This window comes from Pseudoliparis swirei, chromosome 5, assembly GCF_029220125.1.
Source record: "Pseudoliparis swirei isolate HS2019 ecotype Mariana Trench chromosome 5, NWPU_hadal_v1, whole genome shotgun sequence".
In the NCBI taxonomy this organism is placed as follows: domain Eukaryota; kingdom Metazoa; phylum Chordata; class Actinopteri; order Perciformes; family Liparidae; genus Pseudoliparis; species Pseudoliparis swirei.
Window position 1 is genome coordinate 5,341,927 of NC_079392.1, and position 25,550 is coordinate 5,367,476.

A 25,550-nucleotide genomic window follows, 5' to 3' on the forward strand; every position below is an offset into this window, starting at 1 on the left:
ACAGTAGTGTGTGTGTGTGTGTGTGTGTGTGTGAGTTAATGACTGTGTTGGATATCAGATGCCTGTGGCGTATTGTACAGAACTGTCAATTAAGGCCCCAATTATGCCCGATCTTACTGCTCCTCAATTTGTATGTATACAACAGACATTCATCCTCTCTCTGTCTCTCTCTCTCTCTGACACACACACACACACACAATGTGAGGTGACCTTGAAAAGCGTCTGGTGTGTGTGTAGATGTGTAAATGTATCCCCAGCATTTCCAGCTGAATCAGTAATGAGCATTTCATTACTTCAGCCTCAGATCCCCAGAGAGGAAACACACACACACACACACACACACACACACACACACACACACACACACACACACACACACACACGGAGCAGGAAGAGCACGGAAAAAAAGGTAACTGTGGATCATACCCAGGATCAAAATGATACGATAAAAGCAAAATAAAAGATGCTGAGAGGGTGAGGAAGACGATGAAGGGGAAGACAGAAACAACATCGGGCCGTGTGATGTGACTTCAGAGTAAAAGCACCGTGGAAATATATCCAAATACATATCAACATACTTATGAACACACAATAAGCTCCAGTATCCTCCACTGCTGTCATCTGGTTGTTTATGGGCTTAAAGAAAGAACGTTATGATATTGGCCTGCTCTTTTAATTTAATCATTCAGATGACAATCTGTAGATATTAGAAACATCACATGTGTCCCTGGTGGGTAATTTGTCATCATGTTTTAAGCATTTTAGTCACTTTGTGTGATAGTGATGCTTCTTATCTCAGAGGGAAGGAAAGAGAACGTTTAAGGCAATAACACAAAAACTCATATTGAAGGGATTATTCAATCGGTCTTGATACAAAATAATAATGCTTTTACTTTGAAAGGTCATGGTGTTTTCCATTCAACTGGTTGCAGCTGATCCAATCCAAAACCAGGACAGGGTCCAAACATATTTCGTTACTTTGGGTTTATAGAAGAAAAAAACATCACTTTACTTTAACCTAAAGAAAATGTTATGAATGTTACAGAAATGTCTTTTTACTTTGTAAACTGTTCATTATTCTGCAAATTAAAATCGACTCACTTCATAATCAATTTATTCCACTTGTTAATCTCCTAAGAAAGTGCATTTATTGACAAGTGGCCATGCAGAGAATATATTTTATTTCCTCCTTTCTTCCCCAAATTAACTGTGCATAAAGTCTAAAATGTAACATCCGTGTTCATGGTGCTTGTTTTCATAACACAGTTAACGGTTTGACGTCTTCTCAAGGTCACCCAGAGGTGAGACGGAGCCTCCGGTGGAAGCATAAAACCAGTGGAGGAAACAAGTCGAGAAAATTAATTAACTGAAGATGGAAATGCAGCGAGGGGGGGGGGGGGGGGCTGTGGTTGGCGGGTAGATGAAAGGGTGATGACGGCCGAGCGTGATTGGTTGAAGGTTGTGCGTCAACAGCAGCCAATGGGGATGTTTGTGTGCGCGCCATGTGTGCGGCATATGAATGCTCCTTTGGAAAAGACGTGGAGTGAAGCTGGAGGAGGCGACACGAAGAATGGGCTGCACTGTAAAAAATACAATCAAAAACGTCTGTGAAATTCACGGTAATTTACCGTGTTTGAAACACTGTATGAACTCCTTCCGAAGATATTGTGATATGACTCTCTTTGCATTTGATTATCGTTGATTTGAGTGTAGAAATGTTGTGCATGAGAAGATTTCTCTAATTTTATAACTTAAATCCATTTAATTTGAAACCTTCAAAATAAAAGCACATGATATTTTTCTTCAATTTCTTAAAGAAAAGGTGATCATATTTTCTTTCAAGTCGTCAAGAGACGTGGCCGGCCCGTGGGCCTTGTGTTTGACACCTGTGCTGTAAACTAGGTCCCAGTAAATTACGGTGTATTTATTCAAAGATTACAGTAAATAAAGCGTTACCGTCAAAATCATAGTAATACATCTTGTACTGTATTAAAACACAGTAAAAAAAAGGCTGTAGAGAATCACAGTAACCAACAATACACTGTAAAAAATCACTGTACCTGACAAAGTACTGTAGAATATCACAGTAACCAACAATATAATGTAGAAAATCACTGTTCCCAAAAGAAGTACTGTATCGAATTAAAGTTACTAATAATCTACTGTAGTACTTACAGCAACTAACAATATACGATAGATAATCACTGTACTTGGAAAAAGTACTGTAGAATATCACAGTAACCAACAATATACTGTAGAAAATCACTGTACCCAATAAAATACTGTATAGCATTACAGTAACTAATAATCTCCTTTATTTCTAACAGTAACTACTGTAAATAATCACTGTTCCCAAAAAATGTACTCAATAGAATTACAGGAACTAGTAATCTGCTTTAGTACTCACAGTAACTAACAATATACTTCATATAATCACTGTTCCTGGAAAAGCACTGTAGAATATTACAGTAACCAACAATATATTGTAGATAAAACACTGTACCCAACAAATTAAAGTAACTAATAATCAACTTTAATACTCTATCAATATACTGTGGAAATGTACTGTACCCAACAACTACAGTGACCAATAATCTCAGGTCAAATGTGGTAATATTAGCCTCACTGCAGGGCGTAGGACTAATACACAGATTATGCCTATAATCAGATTTGCATGAACAAACTCAGTCGCGTGTGGAGACAAACAGGAAGTGAATTTATGATTTATGATTTATGTTTGTGTTTTTATTTTTTATTTTTTTCCTCCTTGTCTGATTGTTCGTATAGTTGTTTTTTATGTAATTTTTATTTATTCGTTGTTGTTTTTTAATGTCTGGTGTAACTTGTAAAAACTTAAAATAAAATGATTGAAAGAAAGGAAGCAAACAGGTGGACAGCCAGAAGAGGACCGGAGTAGATAAGAGTAGAGTGCACTGAATCGAGGTTGAAGCTCCAGTGCAGGGAGTCAAATGTGTATCTTATTCAGTAGATAATCTCTAACGTGCAGCAATTCATATAAAGTCGAGGTCTTTCATCTCTTCCGGGGCGAGTCGAACAAACGAGAGAGAGAGAGAGAGAGAGAGAGAGACGTACAATGTCTTTGAACGAGAGAGACAGTGAGAGCAAAGTGAATTGTAATTATTTAATGAGCCGCATCTCCGGCCCCGAAGCGTTTCAACTCGGCTGCTTGTTAACCATCGCCGCATGCGCAGCCGCACGCGCAGCCGCACGCAGACGATGTGAGCCTGGCAGCCCACTGGTACCCCCGACCGCCTCCTCCCCACCGCCTTCCTCGACCACCCTTGATATCTCTTTGTGTGTGTGTCTGTATGTGTGTGTGTGTGTGTGTGTGTGTACCAGCTCTAGTTATATATATATATGAGCTGTGAACTTGAGCAACAAAAGCTAAATGAAACCAGAAGTAGACCGATCGTAGACGTTAAACGTGAATGTAATTGATTCGCTGAATGCATTTTGGGTGGAATCGTAATGGCCGCCTTGATACTTCATTCCAAAAGTTAGATGGAGCAAATTGGAAAGTATATTTATGAAATTGCGTTATTGTAAATAAATCACTTAACCCTCCTGTTACCTTTAGGGTCAATTTGACCCCATTCAATGTTTAATGTCGGTGTTCTTTGGGGTCAATTTGACCCCAGGCTGTTTTTCACTGTCAAACATATAAGAAATATCAACTTTTTTATTTATTTAAAGGGCTATTTAGGTAGTCAACAAACAAACATAAAGTACCTCACACTTAAACTTGGGAAACAATATTAATTCTAATAATTTTCTGGAGGTTTTAATTGCTGGGGTCAAATTGACCCCGAGGGTAAAAGATGTTAGTAAATGTGAAGGTAACAGGAGGGTTAAGCAGACCACGACTGACAATGTGTTCGTCCGTCTCACATTCTGACTCCATAGTCTGTCGGCTCAAAGCTCGTTTGCTCCTGGACGCATCGACAGCCAATCACAGGGCTGAGAGACGGCCCCTCCCACTCCCATTCACACCAGATCTGGAGACAACAGATAAGATGACCGGCGTGTCTGTAAACGGCCAAAGCCGAAGTTCCTTAAATGGTTTGGCATTATTAATGGAATTTATTTTAGTTTTGAGTGACAGGTGGGTGATGTTTCAGGTCTGTCCTTTTCTTTTCTTTTTTTGAGTTAGGCTTCGTCTGGAACAGTTTAGCTCCACACCTTCCTTTTTGTATTAGTTGTTTTCATCCTGTCTCACTAACTATCACATCATTCCAGATCCTGCTTCCCATCTCGTCAGTCCAACTCCCTTCACCTGCCTCTGGTCACTCCCTCATTAGTCCCTCATTCCCTTCACCTGGTCTTCATGCCCATCTCACCTGTTGCCCATGCCCTAATTAGTCCCTGTCTACTTATGTTCCCTCACTTGTCCTCTGCCAGATTGTCTTGTGTTTTTCCGACCTAGCCCTCGAGCGTTCCACAGTGGTTTCATTATTCGGTCTGTTCCATTCCTGACGACGCTCTCAGGCCACATTTACACATAGCCGGGTATTTACAGAAAAGAATATTTCTGCCCCTCCGTTTTCAAAATTAACGTTGTACACACAAGGTCGTTTTCAAAAAAGTTTCTGTTTATATGAACCGCGATAAATCGCCCGGGCGCCATCATAACTATGCCAAACCTGTCGTCGGCAGTGTAACGAGAAGGATGAAGACATGCAAACCAATCAGAATTCTCAAAACCAACAACAACTACAAAAAACACGATCAACTTCCTTTTCCTTTAGAGAGTAAATATGGCGCGAGGTTCATTTGTATGGACAGACAGCGAAGTGGAGCTGCTACTTCGAGTCGCCTTAGATTATAAGGCAAATAAAGCACTCGATAATGTGGATTGGGAATCATGCCAAACTAAATATAGGGATATGTTGGCATTGTTCTTAGAACAGTACCCGTCCGAGACCTCCGAGGAGTATCCTCATGTCAAGGAGGAAATAACTCGGGCGCACCGAAGCAAACTAACTGTAAACATCGGACGCTCACATGACGTGAAACATTTTTAGTCGCATACTGTGACGTTTGACAACCTAAAACTCCGTTTGACCTAGTTCACACGCAAACACAAAAACAGAGTTTTCAGAAATCTCCACTTTGGCCGGAGTTTTTAGAAATGATCGTTTTCCGTGATAAAACCTCCGTTTTTTGTGTAAATGAAAGGCCAAAACGCATGAAAATATATGCGTTTTCTGATCGTGTAAACGGGGTCTCAGTAAAGGATCTTTATCAGCATTATCTGTCTCCTGAGTCGTGCATTTGGGTCCACCCTAATCCCGTCGTGACATCGTCGTCACTGCCAAGATGGCGGCGGGTGGAGGCGTCCACTTTGAGCTTTGGTCCCAAGCCTCTTAGGGGACACGGTACCAAAGCCTGCACCACCTTCTCACCCCACCCTCTTAAAAAACAGGTTTTCGATAAGTGAAAAAAAAAGAAAAATAATCTGTGTATGTGACTCAAACAAGGGTTTATACTGAATTGGGACTATTTAGTAAGTATGTGGTATCGACAAATTGAATGCATCGTGATAAAACGAAGATACCATAAGAGTGTGATGTGTTTAAGAAAACATGGAGGGCGACTGTGTTGTCAGTGGTTAGCAGGTTTACTTTCAATCAGAGGATCGGCGGTTCAATTCCCCAGCCAGCCCTAGTCGATGTGTCCTTGAGCAAAACACTTAACCCTGAATTCACGTAGCTGTATCTACGGTGTGTGATTGGATGAAACCATCAGCAAAATGTAATGTACAAAATCTCCTCTTGGAGGTCGACGGCACAAACATACGATGGTTCCGTTGTTGGTCGAGGGCCGAATCGCTCTCTACGCATCATGTACGCGTCTCGCCGTGTGTACGTGAGACCCTGAACACAACGTTTAGTTTCCAGCAGCAATTCAAAGTAAAAAAAAGCACGACGGTGAACATCATTCAACAGATAGATATAGTAAATATTTTTTCTTTACAATTTTTTAATTTCACACAGCATTGTGACGTACCCCCTGTGGAATATGCTCTTCAGCCGAGTACCCCCTGACCAGTGCAAAGCTTATACTTATATTATTAAATATGTATTAAATAACTACTTTTAAAGGATTATTTAAATCTCACTATCCCCCTGGAGTGCTTCACGTACCCGCATTTGAGAATCACTGTCCTACTAAATGCATTTTACTAATGCACATTCCTCATTCTTATATATAAGTAAGAACCAGGGTTGATCTACGAAAATAAAGCTTGAGAAGAAGAAAACGCTTGAGTCTGGATCTCCAGAGTGCAGCCGCTGTATCAGTGGGATACTGATTGCATTCGTAGCATATGTTACACCCTCATGTTCTCCAGTGCATGCGTGTACAAAGAAAAAAAAAAGCAGTTCCACTTTATTGCACCGATCAAACCGACCCGAAAGGCTCGCTCTGGGAACTTTTATAGTGGCGGGGTGCAGATATTCGGAGGCTCGCCCAGGCTTTTTTTATTGTTTCTCTCTGGCTCCCCTTTACACAGATGCTTACAAACGCAGATCAAACCTTCCTCGGGCAGAGGGGGCAACATGGAAAACACTGGCCGTTCCCTTTAAGATGAAATGGCTTCTAAAAGGCTTTGTGAATGTGGCCCCAGGGAAGTGTGTGTGTGTGTGTGTGGGGGGGGGGGGGGCAGAGGAGCCCATGAAGGGAAGAGGCAAGACAATAAATGGAAAATGGTTCAGCAATGTACACTCTCCAGTTGTACGGCCTTTATTTAGGACAGGATTACGATAAGAACCCAATACTGACGCAGCATTTAAACTGCAAATTAGACTAAGCCGTTCCCACAAAGGGAGGAAGACGAGGTTACGGAGAGAACGATGCAAAAAGACAATGGACCCCACGCTGCTCGGCCGAGAGAGATGGCACACGATCCGCCACGCCGCCTCTATCTCTCCATCTCTCGCTCGCTCTCTTCATTGACATCAAATGAGGACCCATGGGAGGACGGACCACCTGGTAACCATGGTTACGGGGATTGAGTGCCCCATGAAAGTACACATTCTCTTACATACGTACACACACACACATTCTGCACTTGGTAAATATAGAAATAGCTATATATATATATATATATATAAATATATGTTTGTGTGTGTACAAGGTATATACATATATTATATATATATGTGTGTATGTGTACATGGTGTGTATCATTAATCTGTGAGATTTCCCACATATATACATATATATATTATACATACACACATATATATACACATATATATATACACATATATACACATATATGTATACATAGTATATATATATACCTATGTATACATCTATATATATGCATATATATACACATATACATACATATATATATATATGTGTGTGTGTGTGTGTGTGTGCGTACTTAGTGTGTATCATTAATCTGTGAGATATTTATTCTACGGGATTTGCTTTCCAGACTTTACTGATATTAGTGGTTCCAATGTGACTCATCGACAACCGGAGGCTTTTAGTATCCACCACCACCTTCCAGTTTAAAGCATCGGCATCGGGATGACGCACTACTTTCATTTGTTACAGAGAAGAGAAGAGAAGCTGTGATTACATTTACATTATTGACATTATAGGACCTGTGTATGTCTGGGGAGACAGAGAGATCGGAGGACGGGGCAGATGAAGAAGGGATTGTGCTGGTTTGAAAAAGAAAAAAAATCAATCAGTTTAATCTCTCTGAATTTAAAGGGGGAGGAGGAGAGGGTGACAAATGACTCCATCTTGAAAGAGGGAGAAAAAAAGAGAGAATAAAGAAAAAAGTAGCATCCGCAACAGCGTGGCTGCTAACAATGTTTTCCCGGAGACACCTGAATAAACTTTACTTACTTTACTGACTTACATATTGTCGTGGCAACGACCACAGAAGCAGTTTCGAGACGTGAAAAGCTTTTTAAAGCAATGTGCCTCCAGACGTGCATCTTCTTCTATTCACATAATTCACATTCTTTTGCATGTCCATAATCTTCTGTATAATATTGATTTCCAACCTACAATGCAAGAGAGACAATTACTGTGGCATCAATGGCACACATATTGCTACTTAAGCTCTCTGATGTATTAATAACCGCTCATATGTTCAGACATCTGCCTTTTTCTTCGCTTTTGTGATCCGTGAACAATGTTCAGCGAGCGGTTCTCCCTCTCGGGGGTCGAGATCAACGTGTAAATGAACTTCAATTCAACAATATTAGGCTCGGCATGACTGAAATAACTCCTCGCTGAACGTCCCGCGTGAATGAAGCTCAGCGGAGGGGTGTGATTTCATCTCGTGGCTGATATCGTCTGGCACCCCCACCTCCACTTCTCTTGTTCTCTCCTCAGAATTCAACAGAGCCCAAATGTCATGAGAATGAATTAAAAGGACAGGGGGAGGGGGGGGGGGATTTCCTCAGTAATTTGTCATCTTTCTGCAGCCCAGTGATTGATAGAGAGAGAGAGAACTTAAGCTCAATCACGTGTGTGCGTGTGTGTGTGTGTGTGTGTGTGTGTGTGTGCGTGAGAAAACAACGGGGTTGATATTGAGAAAGACATTCAAGAAGCAGCAGTGGGACTGGATCCGTCAGCAGAGCCAGAGAACTGGGCCATCCATAAAACATGTTGGATTACACACGGCGACGTGGCAGGAACAGATGTAACACAACATCGCACACGCGGAGCAGGACGCCGGGAACATCACTTTGTTTTATTTGTCACTTATATTTTTTATTCGTTTGGACAAAATATATATACACCCATATATACATATATATACATACATACATATATACATATACATATATCCATATATACAGTATATATACATATATATACACATATATACACATATATTTTGTATATATATATGTATATATATACCTACATACACACACAAAATAGGACACAATGATATATAGACATATATATATAATATATACATATATATATATACATACATACACATGCACCCACAAAACAGGACACAATGTTATATATATATATATATATATACATATATACCCCAAAAAACAAAACATTCATTTGTGATATATTTTTCCGACGCACGCAGCATTTTATTCCTCTGCTGTGAAATAATGAAACTCCACATTTCAGCCCTTCATAGGGAGACATGTTATGTCGACAGAATTTGAGCAGAGAGAGTCAGAGTTGTCTGATTTAGTGGCAGATCTACCCAAAGTCAAATCAGAGGTCGCCTGCATGTAGTCATATGATGGTGTTTTATTTCTACATTAACTCACAACTATTGGCTTTTAATACAGTCCAGACACAAGAAGTACAAATAATTCCAAAAAAGAAACGCACCCCTGTGATTTGTGGTGTCTGGGTGACGCTGCATCGCGCCTTCAGAGGGCGAGGCGTATTCATAGACGTACACGACGTGCATGAAAATCCCCTTCTTGTCACTCTTTTATTGCGATTCTTTCCTCGGGCATTCGTTGTGGCTCGAGAAACACGATCTGTAAATCTTAACCCGCAATTTTCTCTGTAAATAGCCAATGTACCAGTTCCAGGCCCGGCGGGAGTCCCCCCCCCCCCCCCCCCCGATGTGACACATTAAGGTCAGCAGAGGTATAACAAACGGCCCAACGCATGCATTACTGTTAGAGCGGAGAGAGATAAGGGAGGGATGCAGTGGAAGACATTTAGGGTGGCCTACATGGCGTGTCATTCAGATACTATTTCAACGCTTTCAAAAATAATCCCGATGTACGATTGTGGGAAATTTTGAGTGTGAATTAAGTGCGTAAACAAAACTATCAATTATTATTTTCTTGTCATTTGCATTGATATTTCTCTAAATCACTCAAAGCTAACCACCAAAGCTTTACAGCCGAGCTCTTGAATAAAGTGTTGTCCACGCGAGATCTGATTTTGAGTAAAATCGCTTAACTTTGGATGCTTATTTTGAGATTAGTTTCCTCAATCGACCACCAAGAGCAATCTTAATCACGTCATACCGACAGCTGGGGTTCCCAAACTGTTTTACACGACGGATTACTTTTTTATGAATCACAATATTTGAAATGGACTGTCTGACAAGGGGTTGAGGGGAGAAAACTAATTCACTGAATAATTGCGGAGGCCCATTTAGGACATTTAAGGATATTGTAACACGTGCTTTGGGCCTTTAATCCCTGGGATATTCGCTCCAAAGAAACTCTCAAGTTCTCTCAAATTCCCTCTTTGGTTCCTGTTGAAACAGTAACAGTTGAAATGTCACATTCGAGTCCTGCAGATGAGCCTTAAACCCAACACGCAGCCGCCCGGAAGTAAGAGCCGGTCGAATTCTCTAAACGCCAAAGGAAAGGAGCTTCTACGCTTCCTTATTTAGCTCCTTTAGGAAAGGAAAGGAGACAATGCCGCCCCGCAATCCCTTGCGGCGGCAACATTTAAAGTGACGTGTCATTCGGCAAACGAAGACCATGTAAATAAGGCGTTCTATAAACTATCGTCTGCAATATTCTGATGATCAGATTATAATCTACCAGAACAACATGAAGGGATATGAGACACTGTTAGTGGGAGATCGTATTTAATCCGGCACGTTTGAAAAAGAAAAATTAGACAGTTTAGTAGCTTCGTACTCTGGGTTTGACTTTTATATTCTTCTTTTCATTTATATTCTAATCTCGTTAATAAAGCAATTAAACCGGGTTGTTTATGTTGTTAATAAAGTAATACGATGAAACCGGGCTGTTCATGTCGTTTGGATGATAACGAACAAAAAAATGTATCTAAAATGAGCTTTTTTGTACTACATCAACATTGTAGTTTCAGTGAAAGTGGAGTCGCTTGTCATTTCCTAACTCCTCATGAATTCTCCTTCCCATCTTTCCTTGACACGTGCCATTTTCAAACAGAGGTCAAGGTAAAGTGGTTAGGAATAGACGTTTAGGAGCCTACATTTCCTGTATCCTGTGCAGGTTTGGTCACTTTCTTGCCCCTTTAGTCCGAAGTCAATGACCTCCAAGAGAAGTGAACGCACAAACAGATTTAAAACGATGTATTTGTTGATATTTTTCGCAATTCGCACGTCTTCAAAACTCTCCGACGCTAAAATTCACGTAGTTTGAGAGCTTTTCTCTGTCACAGCAACACCCCGACGTGAGATCTTACTCACATCCACAAATGCCCTGACTAACATGTTTGTAATGCTAAATATGTCTGTTAGCTGTGTAAATATATAACGGAAGTAAAAGAAAATGTAATCAAATTATGCAAATATAATTTTAATCAGCTTTGATCCATCCACACATTGTTCACAATATGTCCTCAAGATGGGGAGGGGGGATGGGCGGAAGAGGCAAATATGCTATGAATAAGTAAGCTGCGGCAGATTTAAAAAAAAAAGCAAACATGAACTGAACTCGCTAAATCAAAGATAGTAATTTTTAATGTATCAATATTTCTTGCCTGGTACCGGTCCACGGCCCAGGGGTCGGGAACCGCTGTTCTACAGTTCATCATTATAACAAGCTTCACTCGTTCCGTGTGTCGCTGTCCGGAAACACTTGACGAGGACAGCGCAAGGATAATTAGTGCGGCATTGACCTTTGACCCCATTACATCCCGCCCTCGGGGGAGAGATGACATCACCAGAGCGATGTGTTCACGCCTGATCATGAGCAACACGGGCGGTGATGAATGAGCGCCGGGCTTTACACTGGTGTGACATTATTGGTTTGTTCTGAAAATAACTGACCTGCATCGTCACTGACGTGACCACAGAAAGTCCACAAACCACTGTGGGCGTCATGGGAAGTTCCGTCACCACGAAAGGTTGCGGTCGCACCAGTTAAATCAACATATGTGTTTTTCCAGCTACCAAACGATAGGCAGTAGAGAGGTTGTCGGGTGAGCCGCCTTCAGACCTCCGGCTGGAGATAATAGTGCCGCCATGATCACGGCCGTACATTTTGCATCTTTCCTTCGTCTATTTCTGTGTGTGTGTGTGCGTGTGCCTGTGGGCGTGGTAACGTTCCCCCCCTCCCACCTGCTCATGATTGCTGGCTGATTGAGCACACCTGCATCTAATCACTCATCAGTCTCTTGACGTCTACCTTGGTTCTCCAGTCGCTCTGTTACAGTGGTAGTGTTGGCCAAACACTGATTTAAGTCAGTGTAGTTGAGCCACTGGTTTCTCCCCTTGTGTTGTTGCTCTTGACTCGTTGTGTTTCCCAGTGTTCATCTGCCTTCTTCTCTTCAGCTTCGCTCTCGCCATTCCCCAAAATCCCAACCTCATCGCCCCCTTCTTTCGCTTCATTGCAATGAATTCCCACCGTCATAAGGACTGAGACTAAATCGATTTCTAAATGAGAAAATATATTACAATTGCATTCCAAGTGATGTTGGTGAAGTAGTTTCTTAGTAATCTTTAGAAATATTATGTAAATATATATATTTACATATATTATTTTCCTATATTTATATATTTATTTATATTTATTTATATGTATGTATATATTTATATGTATATATATGTATACATACTGTATATATATATGTATATGTATATGTATATATATATATATAAATAAACATGAGCCTGGTGAATAATAGTCAATAGATAATTACGGTTTATTTTTTTCCATTTCTGTTTTTGGGATGACCTGGTTGTTGGTTCATCACTTTTCGTCGGAATTAAACTGCTGAGATCAGCAGAAAGAGAGATCGGAAAAGAGAGAGAGAGAGAGATAGAGATGAATCTATCTTTCAGTACTCTCCCTTCCTCTGGGCATTTCCCTGCTGGCACAAGATGTGTGGAGGCTGCAGCATTTTGAAACCTCCACCGTGCCAATGAAGTGTGTGTGCGTGTGTGTGTGTGTCTGTCTGTGAGTGTGTGTGTGTGTGTGTTTGTTATATATTTGCAGAAGACCAGCCTGCAAGTGTGCATCAAATCATGTGTTTACATGTGTGGGTGGATATTTGCTGTTCTTTCTGTGCATGTGTGCGTGGGTGTGTGTGTGTGAGTGTGAGTTTGTGTGTGTGTGTGCGTGTGTGTGTGTGAGTGTGAGTTTGTGTGTGTGTGTGTGTGTGTTCGTTATATGTTTGCAGAAGACCAGCCTGCAAGTGTGCATCAAATCATGTGTTTACATATGTGGGTGTATATTTGCTGTCCTTTCTGTGCATATGTGTGTGTGTGTGTGTGTGTGTGTGTGTGTGTGCTAGTGTGTGTGCGTGTGTGTGTGTACATTTGACTCACCATTGTCCACACCAGATGCTTCACAGCCATCTTCATCATCGCAGTCGTCTCCGCTGCCCCTCTCCATCTGTGCACTTCCTCCCTCCTCTTCCTCCACCTTTCCTCTGGTTTTGCTCGCCCAGCCGAGGTCCAGCAACAGCTCCTGAATAAAACACACACACACACACACACACACACACATCATCATGTTTTCATGTCTGTTGACTTCTCATGGAGCACCGTCATCAGGTCAAAATTGCAATTTGTCTCACTCTATTATGGCTTAATAACTATAAGAACTGCTTATCAACCTCAGCTGAACTTTGTGTTTGGTGCTAATTAGCAAATATTAGTATCTGATTCAGTTATTTTTTATTTATTTATTAAATGATAGGTATTTAGTGGACCTGACAATGAGTTACAGTGAGTGCAAAGGAGAATAAGCTTTCGCTCCTAGATTATTAAAATGCAGCCGATAGTTATAAGGTCAAAGGTCAGCAACAGGTGATGATACTGGAGCAATGATGAATACGAGAAAAAAGGATGTTTTCCTGTTATGCTTTTCCCACTAAAAGCAATAAATGACGACATAAGAAGCTTTGTACAAACACCACGTAAAACCCAAATACACAAACGCACACACACGAGTCAGAGAGAGACTGAAGGGTCATTGAGTTCAACTAATGAGGGATTACAAGATATAATATTTGGGTTTAACTCAAAAAAGAAAAAGAAAAAATTATCAAGAAACTATAAAACACCAAAATGGGAGTTATTAGGTTTTCACACATAATGGAAATAAGAACATATATAATTGGTTCACACACAGTATGACAAATGCGTATTGTAAAGAATCAAGGTGGGTAATAAATAAATTCCAGTCGAGGGCAAAGAAAAGGCAACCCGAAAGAGTTATATGATACTGACGTCTCATTCTATTTTGCTTTATATAACATTTCTACAGAGTAAAACTGCATGACGCCTCCAAAATTGGAGCATTTATCGTGATAATTTGAGTCACCTCACACTGAAATATATCTGAAAAATGAAATACTGCGAAGGCCAAACTGAGAGTCAACTATTTTGAGTTTTATAATCACAACTGTTCTATTATAACTCCATCCACATGCAGTAAAAGAGTAATCACAGCAATATATATATATTAATATATATATATATAATATGTATACATACCACTGCTATAGGAATAAAATGGTGGCATTGAGTCCCCCCCCCCCCCCCCTTTACTTCCTGTATTATGCTGCCACTTCAGGAGTGGTGAGACCACACACACCCTCACAGGGTTGATAAGGCATCACCCGGGTCGGCGAAACATGTACAGACACGTCTTAATTGCACCGACTACGCTAAAGGAATCCCATCAGAGGGCAAAAGCGCTGCTGCACGGGTCTAATTAACAACATCGTGCCTCATTAGGACGGAGAAAATTAAGAAGAGACGGAGGGAAAGACAGACGGACCGAAGGACACACCTCCAAAACACGGCTGACGAAATAATCCATGAATAAATAACATTTGTCTTAATTGATATTGGGTTCTTCCTCTACAGAAAGAGTCGAGGTCCTGGATTTCCAAAGGTGTTCTTAAACTTTTTGTCTGTGTGAATTTCATTCTCTAAATATATCAAAGAGATGTAAAGACGGCACGACGATGGGTAACTTAAAATAGTTTTCAGTGCAGATGAGCTGCGTTGTTACGTCTGACTTTTCTCTGTATGTACGTAAGCAAGTAAATAAGTAAGTAAATAAGTAAACCAGTAAGTAAGTAAGTAAGTAAGCAAGTAAGTAAACAAATAAATGAGGTGGGTGCAGGTGTCTGAGCAGGTGAAGGCAGGTAAGTGAGTGAAATGGGTTGGTGAAGGCAGGTGGTGTGCAGGTGGAGTAGATGGGTGAGCAGGCAGGTGAGCAGGTGTAGTGGGTGAGGCAGGTGGGTGAGCAGGTGGGCAGGCAGGTGAGCAGGCAGGTGAGCAGGTGGGTGAGTGAGTGAGGTGAGGTGATTGAGAGTCAGGTGAGTGGGTGAGGCAGGTGAGTAGGTGAGCAGGTGGTGAGTGAGCAGGTGGCAGGCAGGTGAGCGGGTGATTGAGTCAGGTGAGCAGGAGTGAGAGTCAGGGAGAGTGAGCAGGAGTCAGGTGAGAGTGATTGAAGTCAGGTGAGTGAGTGAGTGATTGAGTCAGGTGAGTGAGCAGGTGATTAGGTGAGCAGGTGAGTGAGTGAGCAGGTGAGCAGGCAGGTGAGGCAGGCAGGTGAGGCAGGTGATTGAAGGTCAGGTGAGCAGGTGATTGAGGCAGGTGAGTAGGTGAGCAGGTGAGTGAGTGAGCAGGTCAGGAGGTGGTGAGCAGGTGATTGAGCGAGTCAGGTGAGCAGGTGGGTGAGTGAGCAGGTGAGTGAGTGAGTGAGGTAGGTGAGCAGGTGAGTGAGTGAGCAGGTGAGTGAGTGAGCAGGTGAGCAGGCAGGTCGGCAGGTGAGTGAGTGGAGCAGGTGAGTGGTGAGCAGGTGATTGAGTGAGCAGGTGGTGAGGTGAGTGAGCAGGTGAGTGAGTGAGCAGGTGAGTGAGGTGAGGCAGGTGAGTGAGTGAGCAGGTGATTGAGCAGTAGGCAGGTGAGTGGTGAGCAGGTGAGTGAGTGAGCAGGTGAGCAGGCAGGTCGGCGGAGTGAGGTGAGCAGGTGAGTGAGCAGGTGGTGAGGCAGGTGAGTGGGCAGGTGAGTGAGCAGGTGAGCAGTCAGGTGAAGCAGGTGAGTGAGGTGAGTGAGCAGGTGAGTGAGTGAGCAGGTGAGGCAGGCAGGTCGGCAGGTGAGTGAGTGAGCAGGTGAGCAGGTCAGGCAGGTGGGTGAGCAGGTGATTAGGCAGTCAGGTGAGCAGGTGAGTGAGCAGGTGAGTGGTGAGGCAGGTGAGGTGAGTGAGCAGGTGAGCAGGTGGGTGAGCAGGGTGAGCAGGTGATGAGAGCAGGTGAGCAGGGTGGTGAGCAGGTGAGGCAGGTGAGCAGGTGAGTGGAGGAGTGAGCAGGTGAGCAGGTGAGCGGGTGAGTGAGTGGTGAGGTGAGCCAGGTGAGTGAGGTGCAGGCAGGTGAGGGTGAGGAGGGGTGAGCAGGTGGAGTGGTGAGGTAGGCAGGTGGGGTGAGGTGAGCAGGTGAGAGCAGGTGGTGAGTGAGCAGGTGAAGTGGGTGAGCAGGTGAGGTGGGTGGAGTAGGTGAGCAGGTGGTGAGTGAGCAGGTGAGGCAGGCAGGTGAGCGGAGTGAGCAGGTGGGTGGGTGAGCAGGTGAGGCAGGTGAGCGGGTGAGCAGGTGGTGATGGGTGAGGCAGGTGGAGTGAGTGAGCAGGTGAGGCAGGTGAGGCAGGCAGGTGAGCAGGTGAGTGAAGTGGGTGAGCAGGTGAGTGAGTGAGCAGGTGAGCAGGTGGTGAGTGAGCAGGTGGAGTAAGTGAGCAGGTGAGTGCGTAAGTAAGCAAGTAAGTAAGTAAACAAGTAAGCAAGTAAGCAAGTAATTAAGCAATCAAGTAAGCAAGTAAGTAAGTAAACAAGTAAGCAAGTAAGTAAGCAAGTAAGTAAGTAAGTAAGTATGCAAGTATCTAAGCAAGTAAGCAAGCAAGTAAGTAAAGTTTATTTATTTATTGCACTTATCACAGACAAAGAGTCACAAAGTGCAGTTCAGTAGTAAATGTAAACAATGTGTCACTAACAGGACAACACATGTCAACAGGTAAATGATTAAAGTACACAACACTGTAAGAGATGATGCAACAATGAGCTGCATGCTGTGGCCTGTTAGCATCACCATCTTCAATTCAGAGGGGCATGCATTACTTTCCCTTGTCTTTATAGTGTGTGTGTGTGTGTGTGTGTGTGTGTGTGTGTGTGTGTGTGTGTGTGTGTGTGTCTGTGTGTGTGTGTGTGTGTGTTAGAAGATTCACAGACGCTTCAATGGTCTTTAAAGCAAAGTATAGCAGGAGATGCACACTTACATAGAACTAATGGGCCAGAGAAATCTCATACATACGTGATTGCATGGTGTGTGTGTGTGTGTGTGTGTGGCGGGGGTTGCTGACTTGGCATTTGCTCAATGTAAATGGAACATGATTAATGGACTCACCAACAAAATTAGACGGAGCACAGAAAGAGCATCAACAGCAAAAAATATATAAAATAGACCGGAGCATGTCCCGTGCATAGACGATACGAAGCGGGTCACATGACCGTGATCTTGCCATGAAGTGTTCAAAGACCCCAAAAAACACTTTAAGAGAGTTTTTTTCTTGGCAAACTACATGTTCCACTTTTGAACTTACGATAAAGCGGTCAGATAGTTAGCGTTGAAAGAACTCGCTGCTCAAAACATTACACTCACTGTGCTTTATGTTTTATCTATTCTTATTTATTTTGATTTATTTTTAAATGTCTTGTTTTAAAGTTAGAACGTTCTGTCTGAATCTTTTTTACATGTGTTTACCTGTTCGTGGTGTTATGACTGAACTTAATTTCGATATATGTTTTTACAATGACAATAAACATCCTTACCGTACCTCATTTATTCAGTTCAAATTGATTTATTGATCCTATACGGCCTGGAATCATGTCATCATGAATTTTATGGGTATGGCTGAAAATAATTTATTATAATTAAGGGATATATTTGGTGATATTCTGTAGCTGCAGTTAGTTAACAAATCTCATTTTAAAAAGCACAAAAAACCGAATGCTTTATAAATAGACACCTGTACCCATGTCTCCACAGCTGGGACAGGTAGCGCGTATAGAACTAAACTATATATCATTAATTTTAGTATTTTATGATAAATCCTTTCAAAAATTAAAAGTATGTAAACATGACCTACAGACTGGGTGGGAATGTTATATATATTGTTGGTCTTATCAAGGAAGTACAACATATAAACAGCCTTATCATTTAATGGTTGATATATATATATATATATATATATATATATATATATATATACAGGACTGTCTCAGAAAATTAGAATATTGTGATAAAGTTCTTTATTTTCTGTAATGCAATTAAAAAAACAAAAATGTCATGCATTCTGGATTCATTACAAATCAACTGAAATATTGCAAGCCTTTTATTCTTTTAATATTGCTGATTATGGCTTACAGCTTAAGAAAACTCTAAAATCCTATCTCATAAAATTTGAATATTTCCTCAGACCAAGTAAAAAAAAGATTTATAACAGCAAAACAAAATCAAACATTTGAAAATGTGTTTCCAGGTGTTTCGAGTTAATTAGACGATTCAAGTGATTTGTTTAATACCCTACTAGTATACTTTTTCATGATATTCTAATATTTAGAGATAGGATATTTGAGTTTTCTTAAGCTGTAAGCCATAATCAGCAATATGAAAAGAATAAAAGGCTTGCAATATTTCAGTTGATTTGTAATGAATCCAGAATGCATGACATTTTTGTTTTTTTAATTGCATGACAGAAAATAAAGAACTTTATCACAATATTCTAATTTTCTGAGACAGTCCTGTATATCATATAATAATGTTCAGTATAATATGATATATAAATACCATATAATAGAAATATACAATAGAAATATTTATACACATATATCTAAATACATATATCCAGACCAGCAAAACATATATATATATATATATAATATTATATACATTTTGTATAATATGATTTACATATACATATTTATATTTAATATATAAATATATATAAGGCTTTAAAAAAAAAATAGAAATACATAAATATATTTGTTATATATACAGGACTGTCTCAGAAAATTAGAATATTGTGATGAAGTTCTTTATTTTCTGTAATGCAATTTAAAAAACAAAAATGTCATGCATTCTGGATTCATTACAAATCAACTGAAATATTGCAAGCCTTTTATTCTTTTAATATTGCTGATTATAGCTTACAGCTTAAGAAAACTCAAATATCCTATCTCTAAATATTAGAATATCATGAAAAAGTATACTAGTAGGGTATTAAACAAATCACTTGAATTGTCTAATTAACTCGAAACACCTGCAAGGGTTTCCTGAGCCTTGACAAACACTCAGCTGTTATAAATCTTTTTTTTACTTGGTCTGAGGAAATATTAAAATTTTATGAGATAGGATTTTAGAGTTTTCTTAAGCTGTAAGCCATAATCAGCAATATTAAAAGAATAAAAGGCTTGCAATATTTCAGTTGATTTGTAATGAATCCAGAATGCATGACATTTTTGTTTTTTTAATTGCATTACAGAAAATAAAGAACTTTATCACAATATTCTAATTTTCTGAGACAGTCCTGTATATGTATATATATATATACATATATATATAACCAAATATATATATATGTCTATATATATAAACATATATATAGACATATATTGCTGGCTGGTCTTTCCCTCCGTGTACTGGTCTACCTTTCGGTATCTGACTCTCAACAGAGCCCCAAAAAACCGCCACATGGTCTTTAGAGGTAATAATGAATCTCCATCATGTATAACCTTGATGTTTAATTTCATGGAATAATATTCCCATAATTTTTATGAATCATTCATCCGAATCACATCAGCACATTACCATGCGGCTCCGAGCTCCGGAAGTGCGGCATGAATCCAGTTTAATTGTTGAATTCATTTATTTATTATTACTTGTTACTATCTACATCTGTTCAGAGCGCTGACATTTAAGTTTCATTATATTAAACAGCGGTTCACACATGAGGTGATAATGAATGATTGAGGAGAGGCAAATGAGGACGAGGACACCGCACACACACACACACACACACACACACACACACACACAGCTGCAGAAAAACACCAAGAGTTTGAACTAAATATTTCACGACAACAATAATAATACCAGTCGAGGATCAAACTAACAATAGCATCATTATTTAAGGATGGATATGAATAAATCAGTTCATCACAGGCCGTCATACGTCATGGTGTCACGGAAGATATGAATGCTCTATTGAAGAGTTACGAAATCCCCCACAGATCATCTCGCTTGCGACTGCGTCTTCATCTACATCGCCATAACTAGGCTATCCAAAAATAAATATTGGGTCATAAACTGTTTTTAGAAGAGAAGTTGCAGAAGTTGCACATTGTGATGAATTATTATTCCGCCACATTGTAAAGATAAGTCACAGATTACATCATTACGGAATGGTTGAAGACAAAGAGAAAGAGACGGAGACTTCAAAAGACAACTCAAATGCCAACGGCCATGTCGGATGTGTATTTTGGGCCGATGAAGACATTACCAGAGAGAATGAAAAGAGAGCTTATGTATCTGAAATGGAAAAAAAATGTATCCGGGGGGGAAAATGTCATCAATTTCCCACCATTAGATTGTGTGAGTAAGAGGACATGTTCTACTGCGTAAGGAAAGGTCAGATAGTCCCCAACTATATTGGGACTCTGGTGAACTATTCAGATTTAAATACGTAGATATGGATATAATATATTGAAAGATCATGAGGTCACCAAAAAAAAAATCTAAATCACCTTATGGCGACCACAAATCTATATATCTGTTATATCAAGATGGCATGGTCGGGATCAATGTGTTGATGAAAAATGGACTGGCCAATCAATATTGCCGGCCGTAGGCCTCAACATTAGCATTGTTTGTTTTTGTTTTTACTAGAGATTGATTGTAAACATAAACTGGCAAAACTGGAATTGAAGTGAAATCATGCGAATGTTTGTTTCTTATTAGTTTCTTATTAGTTTTGTTCATTCATTTTCAAATTGAAAGGAGGCATCAATTAGACATTTAAAGATGTCTTTCAGATAATTGACATTGCATGTGCAGATTTTTAGATGATGCTTGTTTTTAGATAATAGGATGAACAATAAAAAAGAGACAGAATAAAAAAAATATATTTATAAAAAAAGTTATTTATTTGTAGTGTGTGTGTGTGTGTGTGTACCTGTGTTAGCTGCTCCAGCCTCTGCTTCGCCCCCTTCAGGACAGGATCGGTATTACGGACGGTCAACTCCGGGTTCTCTTTCTGGGCTTTAAAACTGCTGCCAGCCACACGACCCGCATAACTACAGAAGGACAGAACAGGAGAGACACATGAAGAACGTTCTGTCCTAGTTCTGTGTGTATGTGTGTGTGTGTGTTTGTGCCCTAGTTTACCCACAGTCACAGTTCAGTCAGGGTGCACTTGTATAGTGATTCAATTCATGTACAGTCAGTGGCACGTACACACTTACACACACACACACACACACACACACACACACACACACATACAGACATATATTGTAACTTTTGTCCCGGCGAGGGAAACAGAAACCGAGAACTTTTATTCAAGCAGGAGACATTTGAGACTTTCGGCCGTGTGACATGTCTTCCGGCAGACTGATCTTAATCTTAATCAAAACATGTGTTTAATGAACAACATGTGACTTGAATGATTGTATATGAACACCATCAGCAGTGGCAGCTGGTGGAATTATTATTTTTTGGCCATCCAATCAATTTTAGAAAACATCCCAGAATGATTCAATGCAAAAAAAGTATCAAACACACATTTCTACTTTGTAGTTAAATATTTAACATTTATTCCAACACTGACATAATAAGGACATCATATATATATATATATATATATATATATATATATATAAGTATCTCTATATATAGATATATAAATATATTCTATTATATATAATTATAGATAGATAAATTATATATATATATATATATATATACAAGTATCTCTATATATAGATATATAAATATATTCTATGATATATAATTATATATAGATAAATTATATATATATATATATAAATGCATATATATATATGTTACATATATATACACAAATATATATTTATGCATATATATATTATATATATACACAAATATATATATATATATATTTATATATATATATCACTGATCCTATATACTATTGCTTTCTGTCGAGGGTTTTTTATACCACATCGTTTTTGTCTGTGTGGGTGGGGGATTTTGGGTCAAATGGAAGATGAAGTGAGAAAATAAAGGAGAAGAAGAAACAACAGCTCATGAGTCATATTTCTCCCCCAAAGTCCCCGAGTTACAAATCAGCCACCAACTCAGTAACCGCCGTGTCCACACCCTGAAAAACACAAACACACTATGGCAACGGGGGGGAAAGAGTCGTGGGAACCCAGCAGGCAGACGCACGGTGGATGTCGACCGAATATTAAAAACAATTTTAAAAAACTACTAGCTGCTGAAGACCTCGGCTTCTGGAGACATGCTGGTCTGGAATCACATTCACAAAGTCTCTTATTGACTTATTAACTCAAACGGTTGTTTTATTCTCACACGGATTTCTTCTGACAGAAAGCGGGTCATGTTCTGGTTCAAGTCGGACTCGAGTCAAAGTGTTCATGTCTCCAGGCCTGACTCACAAAGCCAGTTCTTTGTGTTGTGGTGCTTCAATGAAGCCGGCATTGGCAATCCGTTACAACGGGTCTCACATAACTGCCTATGAGCTGTCTCTCTCTATCTCTCTCTCTGTGTGAGAATCGTTTCTTACATTTAATATGCAGCCGATCGCTTCCAACATCGACGGATCAGGAGCGGCATGTTTAATTCAAGAGAGGGAGAGGCTGCGGATCCTCAGGGGGGAAATCAGGTCATTAGAGAAGCAAAAGAAATATGATGGATTGAGAAAGAGCCGTGATGAATACAAGTAACAGACCGGGACTAAATGAAATACATTTGACATTATACTGCTGACACTTTCAACCTATTTAGTAATCTAGATTAGGTATGGGAACAAAAATATCGCGAGCAGCTTTGCTCTTTTGTTCTTTACGATTATTATTATTATTATTACGGTAATGGTCTGCCACAATGCAGAGAAGATTACTGGAGGAAAAGTGCATTGTGCATTAAACAATCTCTACAGGAAAAGAGCCATTCATGAAGGTCTCTGTGAATGTGACACTGTGTACATACATTAGAGTAAACTACTATTCAGTGTGCACATTGTATTCATATCTCATTCATACAATTCAGTATATTAATATATATATATATAAATATAAATATATAATATATATATATATATATACAATAAAATATAAATAAAATAATATAAATATTGTATAATATGAATTACATATACATATATAAGTTAAAATAAATATATGTATTTATATATATATATATGTATATATATATAATATAATAATATTCAGTATAATATGATATATATATACAATATAATATAAATAAAATAATATACATATTGTATAATATGAATTACATATAAATATATAAGTTCGAATAAATATATATATATTTATATATATAATATTATAATATTCAGTATAATATGATATATATACAATATAATATAAATAAAATAATATAAATATTGTATAATATGAATTACATATAAATATATAAGTTAAGATAAATATATATATATGTATATACAGTATATACAGTATATATATATATATATATATACAAATTCTACAATTACTGTATTTGCATGCTTCAATTTAATTTCCGACGCAGAAGATCCACCATGTGAGCAACATATTACACATTTTTTCTATTTTCCTCATATTCTGAAGTGGCAACACTCTACAAACCTCTGATGGAAATCCTGTGAAAGAATCTCTCACCTTTCTATCTCTCATTTGTGCATCACTGGTCTTAAAAACAAACACTATGTGTCAGCGGGACTGGTTGAATTGGGAGTGTGTGTGCCAAATCTAATGATATGATCTCAACACGCCCCAGTGCGTGTTATCCACACTGCACACAAACAAACAAACACATAAATCCAGAAAGTCTGGCTTAATCTTAAATGAGTTGCCTAATCCATGAATCTTATGAGGCAGATATCGTGGATCTATTTCATATTGCTACAGGGTTTCCCTTCAGTCACCTTTACGGTGGCTGAATCTGGAAAGTAGCCTGGATATAGTCACTCGGACTAATATTGTCAAATCAATCGAGTAAGTTAAAAGTAAAATATCGACCTCTGAGATGTAAATAAGTAACGTGAAATGGAAATACTCGAGTGTCACATAAATACGGTGCCTGGACGTACTTAGTTACATTCCACTTCTGCGAGAACAAGAGCATAAAAGTGTTGATAAGAGCACATCGTTCTTTATAGATCAAGCCGTTTCTTTTTTTAAGAGTAGACTTTAGACGTTCCTCTTTAATTGTCTTATAGTGAGGGCTGAATCAGGTTCACCTGGTCCCGCCCCTAGAGATGCTGCTATAGGCTGATAGGCTGCTGGGGGAGGTTTTAGGATACACTGAGCACCTCTCTCCTCTCCTCTCTCTACTTATGGATGAATTTAAATCTCTCCATCACATATGACTAACTCTGTGTCTGATGCCTCCTGTGTAACAGTTTAGCTCCACGCCTTCCTTTTTGTAATAGTTGTTTTCATCCTGTCACACCATCTCGTCAGTCCAACTCCCCTCACCTGCCTCTGATCACTCCCTCGTTAGTCCCTCATTCCCTTCACCTGGTCCTCACGCCCTTCTCACCTGCAGCCCATCCCCTCATTAGTCCCTCACTATTTAGCTCCCTCACTTCCACTTGTCCTCTGCCAGATTGTCTTGTGTTTTCGTGCCAAGTTCTCCAGCGTTATTAGAGTATATTCTTGACCTGCCTGTTCTGACCTCTGATTCTCTGCCCCGCCCCTTTTTGGACTTGTTTGCTTCTTGGACTGATCTCCCGGTTTTGACCCAGCCTGTTTCCAACCAAAGACCGTCATCTTTGTTACTCCTGTCTGAGTCGTGCTTTTGGGTCCACTCTAATAGCGTCGTGACATCCTGCCTGGTGGGCCGGCCTCCTGCCATGGCCCTTCTGATGCGCCCCGCATGTTTGGGACATATGTAGGATAAAAAACAGGATATGACACCAACATGCAGGTGAATCAGAGCGACTGAGTACGAGTACTGCAATAGAAACAGGATGTTGGTCTTCATGTAACTGCATGAACACATTAACGTGTTTAAAGTGGCACTGACAAATAAACTAACACACTGAGAAGAAAAGTAGTTACATAACTAGAACGGGCACTCGGTAGAGCGCATACCTTCGCATATCACAAGATTGGGCATTGAATTATGAACATTTTGGCATTAGTTGCATGCCAATTGGATAAAAATTGACATTGAAATATGGTAAAAATAAGATGTTGACCTGTTCATGACCTTGACCTTTGACCCGATCAATCCCAAAATCTATCAAATGGTCCCCGGATAATAACCAATCATCCCACCACATTTCATGCGATTCGGTTTAATACTTTCGGTTCGGTTTAAAC

General features: G+C 39.7%; 1 protein-coding gene across 1 annotated transcript in view; it reads right to left on the reverse strand.

Moving 5' to 3' along the window:
- Window positions 1-25,550, reverse strand: part of LOC130193948 (glypican-5-like) — a 54,261-nt gene that overhangs the window by 6,575 nt on the left and 22,136 nt on the right. The window contains exons 8-9 of the mRNA XM_056414786.1: window positions 21,170-21,290; window positions 13,262-13,403 (exon numbers count right to left, since the gene is read on the reverse strand). Of these exons, the coding sequence (XP_056270761.1) occupies window positions 13,262-13,403; window positions 21,170-21,290 (263 nt within the window). The remainder of the gene's footprint in view (window positions 1-13,261; window positions 13,404-21,169; window positions 21,291-25,550) is intronic.